General features: G+C 44.0%; 1 protein-coding gene across 2 annotated transcripts in view; it reads right to left on the minus strand.

The window, feature by feature from the left end:
• LOC124788112 (chondramide synthase cmdD) overlaps positions 1 to 16375 on the minus strand; it is a 146302-nt gene that overhangs the window by 27551 nt on the left and 102376 nt on the right. For both annotated transcript variants that reach the window (XM_047255236.1, XM_047255235.1), the window contains exons 4-7: positions 14401 to 14580; positions 6790 to 7013; positions 2035 to 2302; positions 1356 to 1523 (exon numbers count right to left, since the gene is read on the minus strand). In XM_047255236.1, coding sequence (XP_047111192.1) covers positions 1356 to 1523; positions 2035 to 2302; positions 6790 to 7013; positions 14401 to 14580 — 840 coding nt within the window. The remainder of the gene's footprint in view (positions 1 to 1355; positions 1524 to 2034; positions 2303 to 6789; positions 7014 to 14400; positions 14581 to 16375) is intronic.

The raw sequence follows: 16375 nt of genomic DNA on the forward strand, positions 1-16375 counted from the left end.
GCATTCACACATCGTTGGCGCCGGTGGCGACACCTACAACGTGCTGACCTGAGGAAAGTTTCCAACCGATTTCTCATACACTAACAGCAGTTGACCGGCGTTGCCTTGTGAAACATTTTTATGATGCCTCGTGTAAGGAGAAATGCGTACCATCACGTTTCCGACTTTGATAAAGGTCTGATTGTAGCCTATCGCGATTGCTGTTTATCGTATCGCGACATTGCTGCTCGCGTTGGCCGAGATCCAATGACTGTTAGCAGAATATGGAATCGGTGGGTTCAGGAGGGTAATACGGAACGCCGTGTTGAATCCCAATGGTCTCGTATCACTAGCAGTCGAGATGACAGACATCTTATCCGCATGGCTGTAACGGATGGTGCAGCCACGTCTCGATCCCTGAGTGAACAGATGGGGACGTTTGCAAGACAACAACCATCTGCACGAACAGTTCGACGACGTTAGCAGCAGCATGGGCTATCAGCTCGGAGACCATGGCTGCAGTTACCCTTGACGCTGCATCACATAGGAGCTCCTGCGATGGTGTACTTAACGAACCTGGGTGAACGAATGGCAAAACGTCCCTTTTTCGGATGAATCCAGGTTCTGTTTACAGCAGCATGATGGACGCATCCGTGTTTGGCGACATCGCGGTGAACGCACATTGGAAGTGTGTATTCGTCATCGCCATACTGGCGTATCACCAGGCGCGATGGTATGGAGTGCCATTGGTTACAGGTCTCCGTCACCTCTTGTTCGCATTGACGGCACTTTGATCAGTGGACGCTACATTTCAGGTGTGTTACGACCCGTGGCTCTACTCTTCATTAGATCCCTGCAAAACCCTACATTTCAGCAGGATAATGCACGACAGCATGTTGCAGGTCCTGTACGGGCTTTTCTGGATACAGAAAATGTTCGACTGCTGCCCTGGTCAGCATATTATCGAGATCTCTCACCAATTGAAAATGTATGGTCAATGGTGGCCGAGCAACTGGCTCGTCACAATATGCCAGTCACTACTCTTGATTAACGGTGGTATCGTGTTGAAGCTGCATGGGCAGCTGTACCTGTACACGCTGTCCATGCTCTGTTTAACTCTATGCCCAGGCGTATCAAGGCCATTATTACGGGCAGAGGTGGTTGTTCTGGGTACTGATTTCTCAGAATCTATGCACCCGAACTGCGTGAAAATGTTATCTCATGTAGTTCCAGTATAATATATTTGTCCAATGAATACACGTTTATCATCTGCATTTCTTCTTGGTGTAGCAATTTTAATGGCCAGTAGTGTATCTGTGTCAATGGCACCGAGGTGGAAAGGTGAGAGCTCCATCAGAGTAGCGTTATTTACTCACCCCTGTCAACAGCAAGTGGGTTTGCGACGAAGCGGTGTGGGTCTCTGCCGCCCACATAGCCAGCCGCCAGATTGCGTCCAGCCACAAGCACCTCCCCCGCATCACCAGCCAGCACCGGCCGGAACTGAGTGTCCACCACGTACACCAAAGTGTTGTCCACTGGAACACCTGCAGATCAAATACCGCCGCTATGTAAACACCACACCACACAAGCTGTTTTGTTGACTCATATTTCATCCACATTTAAATCTTCATCTTGTGATTGCTAGTCAGTTTCTATGCTTTATGATGTGACGTCACCGAGACAGGAAGAGTTAAGGATTTTTAGATGAGTGCAGAGGCGAATCCAGGGGGTTGGGGCGCACTGTGAGAGGCTGAAGCGCGCAACCCTCCTCCCCCCCCCCCCCCCCCCGTCTCCCACCAGAACTTCTGTCTGTTTCTTCTTAATATAAAAGACCTGAATTGTTTGCAGAATAGTTTTCAGACTTAACAGTCTCGAAAATATTAACACATTCGGATAACGGCTTGCTTTACTCTAGATAGTTTGGAGATGGCACTGTGAAAAAAAATTTCTACGAACTCTGCCCCCTTCCCCTCACACCAAAATCCTAAATTCCATCCTGGGTGAGTGTGATTGGTGACAGCGTTACCGCTTTGGATGTACCAGCCGACGTATTACCTATGGGGACCTTGTCGAAGAGCTGCAGGTCCATTTCTGAGCGCAGCAGGTGGTAGGTGACGTCACCCATGACCTCGGTGCTGCCGTAGAAGTTGGCGAGCGTGTGCCCGGGGAAGCGGCGGAAGAAGAGCCTCGCCAGCTCGGCGGGCAGGCTCTCGCCACTGCATACCCACAGCCGCAGCTGCGACAGCAGCGCTCCTCGCGGCTGCAGCTCCAAGTAGAGCAGCAGCGCGCGCAGCAGCGATGGCACCAGAACCAGGCGGCTCACCTGCGCATGCGTCGTAGTCCAAAAGTAAGCTACATTTTTTTATGAATCCATAATGAAATCAGGACTTACGAAAGATCTGGATACGTACATCTTAGGAAAATAGGCCAAGTTATAGGAATAGATCAGTAGTATAATATAGTCAAATGCACCATCCCATCCTGATTGAGTGCTGAGTATAAAACATCTTCAAATGTCTCATTACTGTACATGCATGAATGTTAAACATCTGAAGTTGAGAACGTAAAACTTTTGTGGTTGAACGCAAAATCCTACTTATGTCCAAGTTCCTGTAGTTTTGGATTATTCAATCACATAAAAAAGTAAAGCAAAACCAAACAAAACTAATAAACGAGAAAAGTTGTACCTTTTACATGTTCATGGAAGACCTTTTTGGCGAACATGTACATAGTTTCTCACAAATATCGATGACTATGAGGTCATATCTTCTAAACTATACGACTATGTCGTACAATGATATAATTCTGCAGGTACATTCTGGGGTGTATCTGGATACTGTATGAAACTGTGTTTTGAATAGACTTAATAATACAGAAGCAATAACTTAAAACGTCAGGCCTGAAACTGAAGTTTTACTGCATAAATAGCGAAAATGTAGGAAGCAAACTTATTATTTTTCAGCTAGGAAATTGCTGGAAATCGCTACGTGCTCTCACTCTCAAATACTGGACGAAGAGTTACGCTGCCTCCAGACGTATATACAGTTTCTAAATTTAATACTCGCAGTGTTGTGTTAAACCTTTAACGCAAATTTATTGCGAGAGCGTGTATCACTAGTGGGTCCTGGGACTCTAACCATACGGAGGTATTTTGAAGCACTATAGATTGTTTTTGAAAGAAGTTTCTCCCATTTGACTGTAGATTTGTATTCATTTATTCCACACAATGATTCCGGACTTGTGGCCATTCTCAAATACAAATTGGAATCTAAGGAAGTGTCCGACCTGTCTAAATGACAAGTCATCGTGGAGATAATATTTAGGCGGTCTTGTATAGACAAGTCCTTGTGTTAAAGGCTGTGACTACATAAATACACAAAATCCGACAAATGGTGCATAGCGAACAAACTGCAATGTGATTATGCTCTTCACGGGTATGCTGCCGGATATGATAGTCTTCAATACACGATATTTCGGCGATCCATCTAGCCGCCATCTACAGGTGCGATCGCTGAGGCACAATCACGCCGGCGTGATTGTGTCTCAGCAATCTCACCTGAAGATGGCGGCCAGATGGATCGCCGAAATATCGTGTATTGAAGACTATCATATCCGGCAGCATACCCGTGAAGAGCATAATCACATAAGACGTCGGGAAAAATCTTCAGGATCACAAACCGCAATGTGCAGTTGACAGCCCATACATTTGTGTAACCTGCATTTATCACGTCCATATCATATTATGTGTCTTTGATATGCACTCTAATCTTAATATCACGACTGGTTTATAAGACCAAATAAATTATTATTTCGATTTTGAATATTTAATCAAGGCGGACATTTGAGACTTCAAACTGCAAATTTATGTTGAGAATGGCTAGCTACGCGATTGACGACGCGTCCGACCTCCGAAGCTCCCCACACTTTGCGTCAACGTGTAGCAAGACTCCGGTGGCGAACAGTCGACGTAGCATTACGGCAACCGGCGGAACACGCCTTCGCTGCCAAACAGGATGCGGCGTTACTCAAAGGCGCTGATCGAGCCGCCAGGCAGGTTCGAATAGGTGACCATAATACGATGGCAGCCGTGGTGGAGTACCTTCAAGCATCAGTTTGACAGCAGTTGTCAGGCGCCATTTGTACGCCGTGGCTGGCGACAGCCGAACCGCAGGGAGCTTCATTGCCGGCCACCGCATCAGCACTGCCGAGTTATCCTGAACGCCGTCTGTCTTGCTGCAGCCAGCTATACTCCAGACTGATTACAGAAGTCCCCGCTAGCCTACTGAACCCATAACGCCAGATGGGCGAGATGAACGCCATATTGGCAAACCCGAATAACAGCTCCTGTACCACCCATCTTTGAGGTCCACCCACCCTCACACTACACCTAAGGTTCATACAAACACACACATCCCTCAGGTGCGACACCTTCACCAGCTCATGAGAACCCTCATGTGAATGTTGGAAACCCTGTCGAAATACTCATTGAAAATAAAAACCGAAATATAGACACACTACCAACTTTTTTTCGTAAAATATACAGCGAGATACGCCCTGCTCCAGATTTAAGGGGCATAGAGCTCGAATGGCATGGCTGCCCGAATCTTTTCCGAAAGCCATACAAGCGTCCGAAATACGTAACTACTCGAAATAAAGAAGTATTAATGTTTCAAGTGACCACAGGTAAAAATGCCTCTGCCTTAACGATAGCTATTTTTGTTTTTAAGGACGAAAAGAATGATTACTACGACAGATGTTAATGTGCTCCGACACCATTCCAGAGCATATTCACATACACATACACTGAGATCAAAAGTATCCGGACAGCCTCAAAACCATGTGTTTTTAGGTACAGTGTGCAGCCACCTAGTGCCAAGTACTCTGTATCAGCGACCTCAGTAGACAGACATTAGACATTGTGAGATCGCAGAAAGGAGCGCTCCGCGGAAATCACGGACTTCGAACGTGATCAGGTGATTGGGTGTCACTTGTTTCATACGTCTGTACGCGATATTTACACACTTCTAAATATCCCTTGGTTCACTGTTTCCGATGTGAAGAGACACGTACAGCACAAAAGCGTACAGGCCGATCTCGGCTGTTGACTGACAGACCGCCGACAGCTGAAGAGCGGCGTAATGTGTAATAGGCAGACATCTATCCACACCGTCACACAGGAATTCCAGACAGCATCAGGACCAACTGCAAGTACTATGACAGTCAGGCGGGAGGTGAGAAAACTGATTTCATGGTCGAGCGGCTGCTCATAAGCCACACATCACGCCGGTAAATGCCAAACGACGCCTCGGTTGGTGTAAGGAGCGTAAACATAGGACGACTGAACAGTGGAAAAATGTTGTGTGGAGTGACGAATCACGGTACACAATGTGGCGATCCGATGGTAGGATGTGGGTTTTGCGAATGCCCGATGAACGTCATCTGATAGCATGTGTAGTGCCAACGGTAAAATTCGGAGGCGGTGGTGTTATGGTTTTGTCGTGTTTTTCATGTAGGGGACTTGCACCCCTTGTTGTTTTGCGTGGCACTATCACAGCATAGGTCTACATTGATGTTTTAAGCACCCTATTCCTTCCCACTGTTTAAGAGCAATTCGGGGGATGGCGATTGCATCTTTCAACACGCTCGCGCACCTGCCTTTATAATGCACGGCCTGTGGCTGAGTGGTTACACAACAACATCCCTGTAATGGACTGGCCTGCACAGAGTCCTGACCTGAAACCTATAGAACACCTTTGGGATGTTTTGGAACCCAGACTTTGTGCCAGGCTTCACCGACTGACATTGATACCTCTCCTCAGTGTAGCACTCCGTAAAGAAGGGCTGCCATTTCCCAAGAAACCTTCCAGCACCTGATTGAACGCATGCCTGCGAGAGTGGAAGCTGTCATCAAGACTAAGGGTGGGCCAACACCATATTGAATTCCAGCATTACCGATGGCGGGCGCCACGAACTTTTAAGCCATTTCCAGCCGGGTGTCCGGATACTTTTGATCACATGGTAAATTTATCTTATTAAGAACTAAATGAAAAATTTATCGTAACTGTTATATTTGTCTAATATTTTTTCCATCTTTTATTTTCTCTTTTTTACGCAAATGAAAATGCATATATTCTCTGAACAAGTATTGCTAATGATACACAATTTTCTGTCATGACTAATTGATCTCCTCTCCTCTCACCACCACCACCACCACCACCACCACCACCACCACCACACACCACACACATGTGATGTGCTCAACAAATGTGACTAATAGAAGCCAGTATGTTAAATTGGACAGCAAACTTTCTACAGAAACTGAAGTAACATCGGGGATTCCCCATGGAAGCGTAATAGGATCTCTCTATACATAACGAATCATCAGATAGCAGATAGGATTAGCAGCACTATGAGACTATTCGGTGTCTATGCTATTGTTTGGAGTGAAACATCGTCGCTGGACGATCGTAAAGAAACCCAGAAACACTAATAAAATTTACGCTTCGACAGGTCTTTAAACGTAGAAAAAAAACTGATATTACATTTCATTCGTAGATTGTTGGGGGAACAGGATTACAATTGAGTACAGAAACCCCATAGGGCCATTACTTAAGCTGGACCAGTACATTTGCAATCTCGTGATTTGACTGTCACGTATCTATGGCTTGTACAGCGAATATCAGACAGATCTTTATCAGAGATACAGGAGTGAGATACAGGAGGGGGAGGATCGGACGAGGAGAGAGGGAGGATCGGACGAGGAGAGAGGGAGAGAAGAGGAGGTAAGGGAAGTGTGTGCCTGTGCCTTGCCTGGTGGTCGTGTAGCAGGAGCGCGAGCCGCTGGGGGTCCTTGGTGACGGGTGCGGGCACGACGACGAGAGGCCGTCCCTGCAGCAGCGGCGCCCACAGCTCGGCCACGTGGTCCACGAAGCTGAGCGCCGTCTTGAAGGCGCACGTCTCCCCCTCTGAGAACGGGAACGTCCGCCACTGCCATCGCAGGCGGTTCAGCACCGTGGCGTGCGTCAGGCGCACTCCTACAAGGAAACAGAGACCGCGCACCTCACATTCTGTTCTCCTCTCATCGCTCACACCTCTGCAGCACCAGATGACAACTTATTTCAGGGCTCTCGTAAAATAAGATGCAATAATTTCCTCTTGTCTGTGTTTCTGGAAGTCTAACAAGGAGTAATCAGTAAGTTTTAATTGTGACCTCAGAAAAACAGAGTCACATAATTAACTGATTATAGGTACTTGTCTACAACTCCGTTAGACACTGAAATATCTACTCCACACTGTCATAACACGCCGTTAGAGTGGTCGAAAACAGAATGTGCAGTCCATTGATAAAAAACTGCGCAGTTTTTTTGGCACTTAGCGGCGTGTTATGACACTGTGGTGTAGATATTTCAGTGTGTACCACGATTATAGAAAAGTACCTACAATTACGTAACTATTTTTTTCGTGGTGGTAATTAATACTTTTTGACTACCCTCTTACAGAGGAAAATAGCCGTAATGAGCTCCAATTAGCGGGTAACTGATCCATTATAAGGAACAGTATCAACAAAAGCTGCAGCTATGTCCTCTCTTTAAGACTTTAATCATTATTGAGCTGAAATTACACCTCGTACTCCTTACGATTACTAAAAATAGTTCTCGGTTTAACAGATTACTACGATTGACAATTTTGAAAAGTTGTAAGGAATTGCTGATAAAAGTTTCTCAACATCTTCGACGACTATACTTTATCCAAACAAAAGTTTGCCTTTAATTTTTTAATATTTTACAATACACTCACATGATATTTAACAATCTCTCATACTTTTTTGACCAGCCAGTGGTCATTTTCGGACTGAGTGTTCATAAAAAGAGGCGACGAAGAATCAGTAGAGTGTGTCAATTGTATAACGGCTCTGTCATCTCTTATCTACTGAGTCTGTAGATGACTAGTGGCTGGTCGAAACCGGCTACGACATTGTGCAGTACGCATATGATTGTGCCGCAAAAATGTAGAACATAAATGAGCAGACTCAATCTCCACGATAAGAATGTAATTTTTGCCGTGTTTGTCGTCAGTTGCGTGGTAATTACAGGGTAATCAGTTTCGATCTACACTACTATCTTTGGATCTATGGACATCATAAATTAGAATGTAAAAGAGTAGTTCAGCCCAGGACACTGACTGAACAAGATCATGACTGTCTGGCTTAAGTGTACTATCGACTCAACACCGCAGCGATACGAAAGAACAAGAACATTCATCTTATGAACATAGTGCTGAAGATGGCTGAGCTACTGTGGAACTCCAGTGAACTTTCTCTGGATACCAGAACCTATGCATCCAACAGCATAAGTACGCCTAATAGACCTACATGCAAAGGTCGCACCGTACCTAACGGCCACTTAGTCAGGATTTCAATAGTCTGGCCTTATCCCTGAACTTAAAGCTAGGACATATACCGCATAGGAAGAGTAGACAGAAGATACGGTGGCACAGAGGTCACCAGAATATCGTGTTTTACATACTGGACATGCAGTAGACAGCACAGAACGTTCGTCATAAGAAAGCGCTTCCTTCACAAGTAATATGCGTAGGACGGGCGTCGGAGACTCAACTGCTGATGATATAAATGACACTTTTCGTATGTTATGACTTACTGTGTGCAACAGATTAAGCAAAAAATAAAAAAAAAAAAAAAAAAAAAACTAATTTTCCCCTAGTTTCACAGCTATGCTCGCATCAGAAAAGACAAGTTTACGAAGTCGCCACGGATCTTGAAATTTTAAGCCGCAGATATAATTGAGTATATTCCCACAGTGCGCTTTAGAATTATCCCGTAGACTGAGGCAATGTTACTATACCTACATAGCACTTTATCTCATGGAAGCCGTAGTATAGGCAGAAGTTCTTATCGACATACGAACTGAAAAGAAACCGTTTCGCTTGCTCTTTATTTTCATGTATTTTGTGAGACTAGTCTTTATCATAATATTTTCTGTAACTTTCACTTTTCCTAGATCCGCTGTAATCTATTTCCAATATTATACTGACACACAGATCTCGACATCGCCTTTTCTGAGCTGGACCGTGTACCTGCTAGAACAGCTTGATGGGACATTTTCTAACGTCTTTAAAGACTTAGAACATCTTGGATGGTTCCCAGCCAATTTCGGCCATTCAACCCAGTCTCTGACACATCGGCACTCTATTCCTAACTTCTTCACCGACTTCCCACAAGAAGTCTGTTGCTGTGATGCCTTATTTTCACTCCTGTGTCATTGAGCCCAACTCCTGCAGGTGCAATCCGAAACCTTCACAGATGGTGGGTGAAACGCTACCACACTATATAACCCTAATGGGGCTGCAGTTTTAGGTTGCTGAGTTGTAGTATTCTGCACAAAAAACCACGCTTATAGAATAAATTAGTGTTTCTGTACGGTTTTTTGCCTTTTGTCACCAATGCTCTAAAAGAACTGGATTCGTTGCTCCTTACCACGATGTACTGTTATGATTTATTTTCAGCTACCCTGTGCTCTGTATGTTTCAAATTTGTTTTACTCGCAGATGTAGCACTTGGATGTTATTTATGGTGCTGGCTATTTGGTATGCACAGCAAGCATCGTTTCAGTGCTATATTTACAATGTCTGGACTACTACCAGTGTGAGCTTCCAGTTGCTGCGAGTTTTACTCTCTGCATGTCGTGTGGTCAGCTGGTCTGGCTGCGCTGTACAAATCAAGTGATCAGCTGTACCTTACAGCCAATGCTGTGTTTACCGTGAATGTCATTAACAGCTGCTACGCCATTTATTGATTCCTCGTTACGCAGTTTTTCTTCTCATGGACTGCACTCCGACTGTTTTCTTGCTTTCCTGATACGGAAACTTGTGCTACGGTATGGTTTTCGCTGGGATGTTCCTCCACCAGAGTTTATTTAGCCTAGGATCATTATACTGGTCTGTGGTGATCTCTTATCTGCTGCTCCGGAGCGTCTACTGCATAGTTTAAAAAAATTGGTGTCTCTGCGAAGACAGATTTTGTGTGTTTATGAGTGAATAGATGTCCTGACTCTCAGTCTGGTACAAGCCTTTCTATTTGACTCCACTTTGGTAGCCTGCGTGTCAATTTCGTTACATTAGAACTTCCCCTTTCAGCTGGAGGCAGGCTGGTGGTTGTAGGATACTGGTAACCTACTCCCATCCCATATTCATACTCAGTAAAGAATCTAACGCCCACCTATAAAATACCTCCAAAACGTCTGATTACTTTACAGATGAGTTCGTTTGACGTTGCTAAGTGCTTTCATTACAAAACAGTGGACGCGTATAGTCTGGGTAATTTGCAATCTGTTATAAGAAAAGCTAGTTTTTCACACATCTCAATATTTATTATGTCATATCGCCTAAAGTGTGTCGTACAATGATAATTTTGCAGGTGCATTCAGTGGGATAGGTGGATAATGTCTGATAAATGTGTTGCGAAAGAGTTAGAAGTGAAGTAGTAACTAATTGAACCGTCATGCACGATACTGAAGTTTTACAGTGTGAACAGCGAAATCTAGCAATCGATAACGGTTTCTCGTTTCATCATTTTATGAGGGGATGTCGGCGAGGGAAAGTTTCTATGAGATTTGAAAGCATCTGCAAAGTTAGTTCGACGTAGCTAAGTGCTCTCATTAGATAAATGAAGTGTGTTAGTTTGCGCGTCGCGATTTCCGATGTCGGAAATCATATACAAACTTCTTAATTTTAAAACATATTGTGTTAAACTGTGAAAGTAAGATTATACATGTTAATGAGTGGATTATGACAGCATTTTAAACTTTTAAATTCGGTCGATAAATTTACCAAGAACTGAACACCTAATTTTTGTTGGAAACCTTAGGTGTGCAACTGAAACAGCAGCTTAGCACAGTTTTAGCCGTACAGAAATATAAATTAGGAAAGTATTAAAATTTGGCTCAATCACCGTTTGCAGTAAGGTGACTAGTCAGTCGACGCTTTCAAGAGCAGGCTCTTATCTTCAAATAAAACGTAGAATGAACTTTTAAAAAAATTGGCCAGGTGCGAGTACGACCCCTACAAATTTAGTTACATACACATTTTTTCATCCATTCCTCAAGTCGAGAATATTACTTTTTTGTCTAGTATCAACATTGACACTGACAAGATATCGGTCCCAGGGGATTTAAAGACATTTTCGAATGTTTTAATTACAAATCTGACAATTCAGGTAGTCATAAATGAAAAGGAAATTTTTGTTTTCGTGGGATATGATTGTAGATTATCAATTTTCGGATTGATCGTTTACTTTTGCTGTTAAATCTATGTCAAATTTCATGATTCTAGACCGACGGAAAGTGCCCTACAGGTTTTGATGAGTTTGCGAGTATCAAAATATGTGACAAATGGCAGCATCTTTTGGTTGCATTGTCATGTGTTACACCGCCAGGGGCCTGTAGATCTTAGTGTGTGACATGAATTTGAACTTCATACGCCGACCTGTTCTTGAGAAGAACGTTTTCAACTTACACACAGCAAAGTGATCGTATAAAGACTGCGCTTTTATCATCTGAGGTACGGAACCCTAGAAAGATTGTTAATATTCTGAAGTTTTACTGTTTTTCACATTGTTGAAGTATTAACCTTTGTTAAAAGTTTGCTGTAGCGCTTATTGAAGATCGCTGCCCTTGAATGTTGTTTTATGACGTGTGACCTTACCACAAATCTTCTGTTGAGCAAAACTTTTATATTTTACCAACCAACTGCAGCTACACATTTATCCCTAATAACGCTAACCACGAGGTCACGGAGGCCGCAAAGGTTTATTGTGGGAAACGAAGTACTTCATGAAGCGGAAATGAGAATCTTGCCTTTAAATGTTTGTCAGTATCATGATCTGATTATTTCTTACGAGACAAGTTTTAAGATTTTGCCACACCCCTGCCCACGTTTATTAAATTTTTGTTGCCATGTTTTAACGCATAGTATAGGATAAATTTGTTACGGGAGGCTAGCGAGTAGCAGGTTCAGGAGTAAGACTCATCCAACGACGCGCCAGATGCCCACATAGCGTGAGGACGGCCTGGAGAGCAAGCGTCGTATCTTATGGGAACAGAGAGGGAGTCAGTGGGGATTCACCTACAATACTGGGCGCCCAGAAGGTAATCTGTATCATTTAGATTTACTGTTTGAATATTGATACATGGCTCTAACCCTGCTGAAGACGTTACTTACACTGAAAACTTGTTAATAATAATTACAATATCACTCAATTCATCAGGAAACGATAATTACAAATTCCTTATTGATTGAAAGGATACAGCAATCAAGATCGCCCTGAGGGGGCAGGTGCCAAACTGCTAAAATAGCTCCCTACTAGTCTACAATCTGTTTTCAAGGAGGTAATACGTGAATCCGTGAATAAGATCTGATCTCGCGTAAAGACGGAACAGTTTGTTGAAAAATTGCCTGGGGTTACGTACTTGGGCGAAGTGTTAATGTAAATTCTCAAGCAGCGAACTAGTGTGTGAAGTGCAAATCCGCGTAAAGACGGAAGTAATTGTATAAGTTTCCTCGGGAAACATTTGTGCGATCTCGTGTTGATTCTAAGACCGTGTGAAACATTTTGTGACTACGGTGCTCGGAAACTAATGGTTAACGTCCAGGAAGCTTGTTACGAATATTAACGATATATTTTCACAAGCTGCGACACAGTGACCCGTATATGTAATAAGTTTCCTTTAATTTTCATCGATGGTCACAAACTGTTTGATAACAGATTACCGGTTTCGGTCTTTAATGACCATCATCAGATATGTTTCATAAAAACAAAGTCCTAATGCACTGCAGCCATAGTGGCATCGTCAAATGTTAAATGCGGAATCAGCACCAGCATCGTCAAATACATATAGATAACATCTGAAAGGTGGCTACACTGAGTCACAGCGCCAAAGATTGCGCCATAGAGTATTATTGCGCCGCCTCCACTGCAACAGTAGTAGTAGAGAGGTTGCCGTGGGCAGTGCTTGTTGAGAGGATGTCGAGAGCAGTACTAGTTGAGACCATGTCGTGTGCAGTTATTGTTCTGTTGGGCGAGAGAGTAGATGCCGTTTGGTTGGTGTAATTTATATATGGAAGATGTTGCAATGATCACAGTGTATTTTTCGTCAATATATATGGAGGTAACAAAAATTTTTTATTTTAAATCTCCTTAATAATGCCTCATGGTGACAGGTTCAGTCAACAAAGCATCTGGTTAGTGTTCATGTATTAGACTTTTAATTCTGGTTTCTATGTGCAATTATAGTATTTGTGGTTTTTCAATTAGTTCATTGTAAATGGTGTTTAAAATTTCTTGTCGTATTGAGGAAGAACCGTGCCAGATGTACGTTGAACCACACTACCACACACAGAACAGTTACACTTGCGCTTTGTTGTTTCGTAGCTTTTATAGTTGCAGGGGACTTAATCAATTGTGTTAACGGAAATTTCCTTTCATTCTTTATTATTTTTTGCAGTCAGATTGCGTACTAATACTAGTCAGGGCCAACCGGTTACGAGACTTCGTAACAGGACACAGAGCTACTAAAATTACTTTTTTGTATTTTTTTATTAATTAAGCCCCCATGCACATCACATGCACCATATCTATATGTCACATACATGTAGATAACATCACATGCACTATATCTATATGTATTTGACGATGCTGGTGCTGATTCCGCGTTTAACATTTGACGATGCCACTATGGCTGCAGTACATTAGGACTTTGTTTTTATGAGACAGATCTGATGATGGTCTTTAAAGACCGAAACCGGTAATCTGTTATCAAAAAGTTTGTGACCATAGACGTAAATCAAAAGAAACTTATAACGATATATTGGTCCTAGAAATCGTTTAACTAATTCTGCAATTGGATAAATAAAAGTAGTTGGCATCCTAAACATCTTACGATTCTTATTACGCTTAGCATTTAAATTTAACAACTTGCCACATTATTATCCACTCTTTATATCAAAAGCGATAGGGCTCGCGACCGACGGAGAACAACCCAGATGGGGCAACACCTACGAGAAGCAAGTTGGCTACAGTTCGTTTGTGAGGAGTCGGGGATGGACACACTGTACTCTGATCGGTAAATCAGACATAGTATCACTATTCGTTCCCGTGTACGTATTGCGGCGGAAGATTTTTCGAACATTCATTCCCCTGTTTGCTGTGATAAGTGTTATGAACTGCTTAATTAGTCGAGCTAGTACAATCGAATCCGAATGCCTTCAAAGGTGACCATTTGTATCATGTGTTCACGTGGATCAAGCTTTTGTCTCCTCGTCTGGTTGTCATTTTAGTGGACCCGAAGACAAGCCGCAGGAAAGTCACTTTGCGTTACGAGTTTGGTGTAAACGTAGAGTGCGACGTACCTTTGGGGACGCCGGTGCTGCCGGACGTGTAGAGCACCAGCGCCAGAGGCGACTCGTGTCGGCGCTCCTTGTTCTGCAGGGTCTCTGCGTCACTGAGGGGGTCCCCAGGCAGCTCGGCCGCCTCGCGCTCCAACTCGCTGAAACTCACCGCGCTGTAGCCGCCCAGCACGTCCGTGTCCACTGCAACAACACACAGAGGCTATCGTCACAACAGCGACGGAAGAGGGCAACAAACTTACGCATTGTTGAGGAAAAACTGCAACATCCTCAAGGGTTTTTCAGTGGTACCAGGGTGAAACATGTTCATATTCAGAGGCTGTAATGTTAGTGATTCATCTGTAAAATGTAAACTTTCGCAGCCGGAAACGTCGCCATTAATAAAATGTTTTGGGCTATTATGCTGTGCTCGAATGGACTTCACATTTAAACGCAACATTTCGTCCACAATATACCTCATCCACGAAGGAAGTACCTTCTAAGGCGCTTGTTCGACCTATTCTTGAGTGTTGTTCATCAACATAGGATACTTATCAGGTAGGACTGACGGAAGAGAGAGAGACGTTTCGTCACGGAATCGCTTAGTCAGCGCGAGATGCTCAACAAACTCCATTAGCAATACTTACAGGAGAGGCGTTGTGCATTACAGAGAGGTTCAATACTGAAATATCGAGAGTCTGCCAGCATACTACTACTTCCCACATACGTCTCGTGCAATGACCAAGGCCAGAAAATTCCAGAAACTGGAGCCAATACAGAGGTCTATCGACAATATTTCTTCCCACGCGCCATTTACGAATGGAACAGCGCAGGGAGGATTAGTTAGTGGTACTAGAAATACGCTTCGCCACTCACCATTAGGTTTGTGGCGGAGTATGACCTAGATGTACACTATGTGATCGAAAGTATCCAGACACCCCCAAAACATACGTTTTTTTGTACTATGTGCATTGTGCTGCCACCTGCTGCCAGGTTCTCCATATTAACGACCTCAATAGTCAGACATAGTGAGAGTGCAGAATGGGGCGCTCCGCGGAACTCATGGACTTATAACGTTGTCAGGTGATTGGGTGTCACTTATGCCACACCTCTGTACGGGAGATTTCCACACTGCTAAACATCCCTAGCTACACTGCTTCCGATGTGATAGTGAAGTGGAAACGTGAAGGGACACGTACGGCACAAAAGCGTACAGGCCGACCTCGTCTGTTGATTGACAGACCGCCGACAGCTGAAGAGAGTCGTAATGTCTAATAGGCAGACATCTATCCAGATCATCATACAGGAATTCCAAACTGCATCAGGACCCACTGCAAGTACTATGACAGTTAGGCGGGACGTGAGAAAACTTTGATTTCATGGTCGAGAGGCTGCTCACAAGCGACACATCACGCCGGTAAATGCCAAATGACGCCTCGCTTGGTGAGAGGAGCGTGAACTTTGGACGATTGAACAGTGTAAAAAACGTGTTGAGTGAGAATCACTTTACACAATGTGGCGATCCCATGGCAGGGTGTGGGTATGGCGAATGCCCGGTGAACGTCATATGCCAGGGCGTCTAGTGCCAACAGTAAAACGCGGATGCGGTGGTGTTCTGGTGTGGTCGCGTTTTTCATGGATGGGGCTTGCACCCCTTGCTTTGCGTGGCACTATCACAGCACAGGTCTACATTGATGTTTCAAACACCTTCTCGCTTCCCACTGTGTAAGAGCAATTCGGGGATGGCGATTGCATCTTTCAACACGATCGAGCACCTGTCCATAACACACGGCCTGTGGCAGAATGGTTACACAACAATAACATCCCTGTAATGGACTGGCCCACACAGAGCCCTGACCTGAATGCTATCGAACACCTTTGGAATGTTTTGGTACGCCAACTTCGTGCCAGGCCTCACCGACCGACATCGATATCTCTCCTCAATGCAGCACTCCGTGAAGAATGGGCTGCCATTCCCAAGAAACCTTCCAGCACCTGA

Source organism: Schistocerca piceifrons, chromosome 3 (assembly GCF_021461385.2).
Source record: "Schistocerca piceifrons isolate TAMUIC-IGC-003096 chromosome 3, iqSchPice1.1, whole genome shotgun sequence".
NCBI lineage: Eukaryota > Metazoa > Arthropoda > Insecta > Orthoptera > Acrididae > Schistocerca > Schistocerca piceifrons.